The sequence below is a fragment of the Armigeres subalbatus genome, chromosome 3, assembly GCF_024139115.2.
Source record: "Armigeres subalbatus isolate Guangzhou_Male chromosome 3, GZ_Asu_2, whole genome shotgun sequence".
NCBI lineage: Eukaryota > Metazoa > Arthropoda > Insecta > Diptera > Culicidae > Armigeres > Armigeres subalbatus.
In genome coordinates this window covers 362444932-362448493 of record NC_085141.1, presented here as the reverse complement: position 1 = coordinate 362448493, position 3562 = coordinate 362444932, and the positions used below count along the sequence as shown (strand labels likewise).

Sequence of the window (3562 nt, the reverse complement as noted above, 5' to 3'; positions counted from 1 at the left end):
AACAGACATACAAGTCCATTCTCAATCTTGTGTAAAGAATTTAACGGACGTTTTGAAACGCAACACAAGTGGCAATCTCGTGGAGGCGCTGGCATCGCATAGTTTTTCTCATCAAGCTGTCAAAATTTTAGGCGCCACCACCACCACCCACCACCCACCATAGACATAAACAACAGATCCTCCTCCTTACTCTGGTTTTGATTCCATATGTGATGTTCCTTTCTCACAGTTACGGTTTGTCTAGGGGGTGGGTGGGTTCGTTTAGTTCTGTTACGGGTAACATTTATGATAATAAAATAATATAAAAAACAAAATTTCTAAATAAATTCAAATTTGACAGTATTATTATGTACTATGAAGTAAATTAAAGAAGAGTTCACTAAAAATACCAATTTATCATTTTTGTGAAATTTTAGTAAGACGTTTTGCGTCTCAGATGGGGGTGGGTAGGTATAAAGGAAATGTTACAAACAAGTCACGGAGGGGTGGGTGGGGGTTCAATTATGTGTTTTTTTGCGTTATGTAATTTGTGAATGAGCCCTAAAGCGCATGGTTTGCTTTGTAATTGGGAAGACCATTAATTACGTAGCGCCAAAACGATCATGTACGATACCTCCTCTCCCCTATATGTTACACTTTTTATATGAATTATCTAGAATGTTTGAATAGATTTTCACACTTCAGGCCACCCCTCTCCTCTAAGCGTTATAGAATTTATGGATGTTCCCTGAGATGTTTCGTTGGTGAAGAGCTGGGTGCTGCGGATAGAGCCGCTTTTCTGCGCTCAAGCGAGCAGAGGGATATTTTGAAATCACTCCCATAAACAAAATTATTTTGCAGTTACTTGGCTGTCAAACATTTCCCGCTCTTCGAATTTCTCTTTCCACGCTGCACGAGGGCGCACAAATGCGCTAGACTCTACATGACTTTACGATTGTTTACATTCATTGATGCTCCAATCAGCTGCTGAATCTCGTGAAATTTCGTAACGAGTCCTTTTTAATTGCATTCCCACTAATTTTCCACTCGAAATATAATGTGAGAATATTTGTTACAAAGAATACAAAACTCAAACAAAGTTTATTTTTATTTTTTCCCAAAATAATAACAATACTTCTCAATATTAGATCAGAAACGAACATAACCACAATCTTCAATGTTTGGCTCCGGCACAATAGAAAATTTTGGCTTCAGTTTGACAACCAAATCGATTCTATCCGCACCACCCAGGTGAACAGCAGCTATCACCACCGTCACAGCCAGTAGCGAAGCACTAAAAGGATGAAAAGGCCATAATTTGTGCTCACACTTTGAGTTTATTTCGCTGGAAATCAGACAGCATTGGAATTTCATTAAAAGCAACTTCACAATTAATTTTCTACTTTTTTCATGGCTACTAATGACATTGACAGAACATATTTTACGTCTCATAGAAATTGCAATCAATCAGGAGAAAAAAGCTGATGCTGAAATCACAGTAAACTATATTCTTTTGAATTTCATTTTCTTGTTTTTCTTGCTCTGCTTTTCTTATTTCCTCAATACGTTCTCCGGCCGTCAGAACGGGAAAGTATTTTTTGGTATAGCTTCGATGCTTCGCGCTTCGTCGAGGGGTTGGTGGAATCTTAAGAAATTCGAAAATACTTTTCTTCCTTGTTTGCGATACAACGTTTGTTGTATCTCTGAGAATGTTGGGAACAGGGTGACCAGAAGTTGAGTCTAAAATATTGAAAACATTTATGAAAAAACCCTGGCAATTATGTTTAAACAAATAACTTACCAACGCATATATTTTCAGTAGTGCCAAAGCTCATTGAAACGGCATTATTGAGTGCTTCGGTGTCTGTGTCTGTGGTTATGTCACTGCTTGCCATCGATTCTTTCAAGGAACGAATCACATCCTTTTCCTCAAAATATTGTGCCGCCGAGATGGTTACGTTTCCGTCATTATCGATCAATAACTCTCCCATTATTGTGTCATCCTCCTCAATTTCGACCATTGCATTTTGTTCAATGTGGTCGTCCTCAAATGAGTTATTTACGAAGGTCGTAAAAAGGCGAATAAACTCTTTGTAGAAATATTGAAGAACCTGCTCCTCATGAGACAAATCAGCGTTTAGTCGTTGAATCTTCGAAAGCGTAGATCTTCCCATAACTTCAATTGCTGTTTTGATTTTGTCTTTGTGAATGGGCACATAGGCAGAAGACACTGTGAATGGAATATTCACATCAGATGTGGGTGAGTCAGTGTTACTGGTGAACAGTTGGTGGATTACTGTAGATGAAGTATTTCCGATTAATACCTCAACACTTTTTGCATCGGACAGTACGGGTTCATCAGCTGTTTCGTTTGTTACGGTTGTATCACTATTGGGTAATGAAGTCTGCTGACTGGGAACTACAGGAGGAGACACAGTGTTATTCGACGATTTCGCTATGCATTTAGTGTAATCAACGTTCTCAGCATCGAAAGGGAACAAACCGCACACACGAAAACCGTTAGTAATACTGTCCTTTTAATTCCCTTTGCTACTGCTTGCTGTAGCACACCTCCTAAGACACGCAATGTGAAACTAACATCTGGTTGCTTCGAGCGGCAGTCATCTACTTCGTTCTTCCACTGATCTTTTATTGGTTTGAAAATAGAGACGTCGGCTGTTTTCGTAATACGTGTTGTGTTAGGTTATAAAGCAAATAGACACAAATCTGCCACTACTATTCCTACGTGAGAAGAATGGCCGTCCACAAACAATATTATAGGGAGCTTGATTCCTTTTTGAAGTAGAAAAGGGTGGAAAACTTTCTTCATGTATTCACCGAAGTTGTGAGATGTCATCCACCCACGCTCACTCTGCCCAAGTCCCCATTCTGAGGGAAATCCTTGCGCGATTTCCTTTCTGATTCTCTGCCCTGGAAGAATGACCAGTGGATTTACCACCAGTCCGGATGCGCTGAACGAAAACATCACGGTAACGTTTTGCTTGCTGCAGGCTTGTTCCACTTCGTAGACGTTTTTGCTTCCTCTCTGTGCAATGACTTCTTTAGTTTTCGGATGAAGATAAAAGGAGGTTTCATCTCCGTTAAACACACGGGATGAGTCAATTAGGATATCACTCATTCCATGGCGGTCCAGCCACTGATAGACTTCCTTAAACCAATTCCGAATATCTTTTTCGCTTACACGAGCACTAGCAGATGTTACTTCCTCTGGTGTTCGGAGGGACAATGTAGGATGTCGTCGCATAAAGGAGTTGAACCATTTCCAGCCTAGAAACAGAATAATAGAATAATAACTAATAATAACATTGCTAGAATATTTACCAGTGCATTTTTTTAAATGGAGTTTTCCTGGTATTAAAAGACAAAAACTCTTGGGCTTTGAGGAGCAGAGAACGGCGCTGTACGGGAAAACCACTCTGTTGCATCCCAATGATCCAGACACAAATTTTATCTTCTTCTTCCTTAGAGAGAACACTGGGTGGTCCATGTTTGGTTGTTTTTTTGCCATTTGCTGCTCAATCGGTATCGAATAGTAGATCGAGAGATTCCGTATTTATCACAG

The 3562-nt window shown here is 39.7% G+C and overlaps 1 protein-coding gene across 1 annotated transcript; it reads right to left on the bottom strand.

Annotated features, from left to right (window-relative positions):
- Positions 1–1308: 1308 nt before the first annotated feature.
- Positions 1309–3118, bottom strand: LOC134222864 (uncharacterized). The gene is given in 4 exon segments (XM_062702008.1): positions 1309–1719; positions 1781–2512; positions 2515–2655; positions 2851–3118. Coding segments are annotated over 4 exon segments (1440 nt in total). The 3' UTR covers positions 1309–1420.
- Positions 3119–3562: the final 444 nt, after the last annotated feature.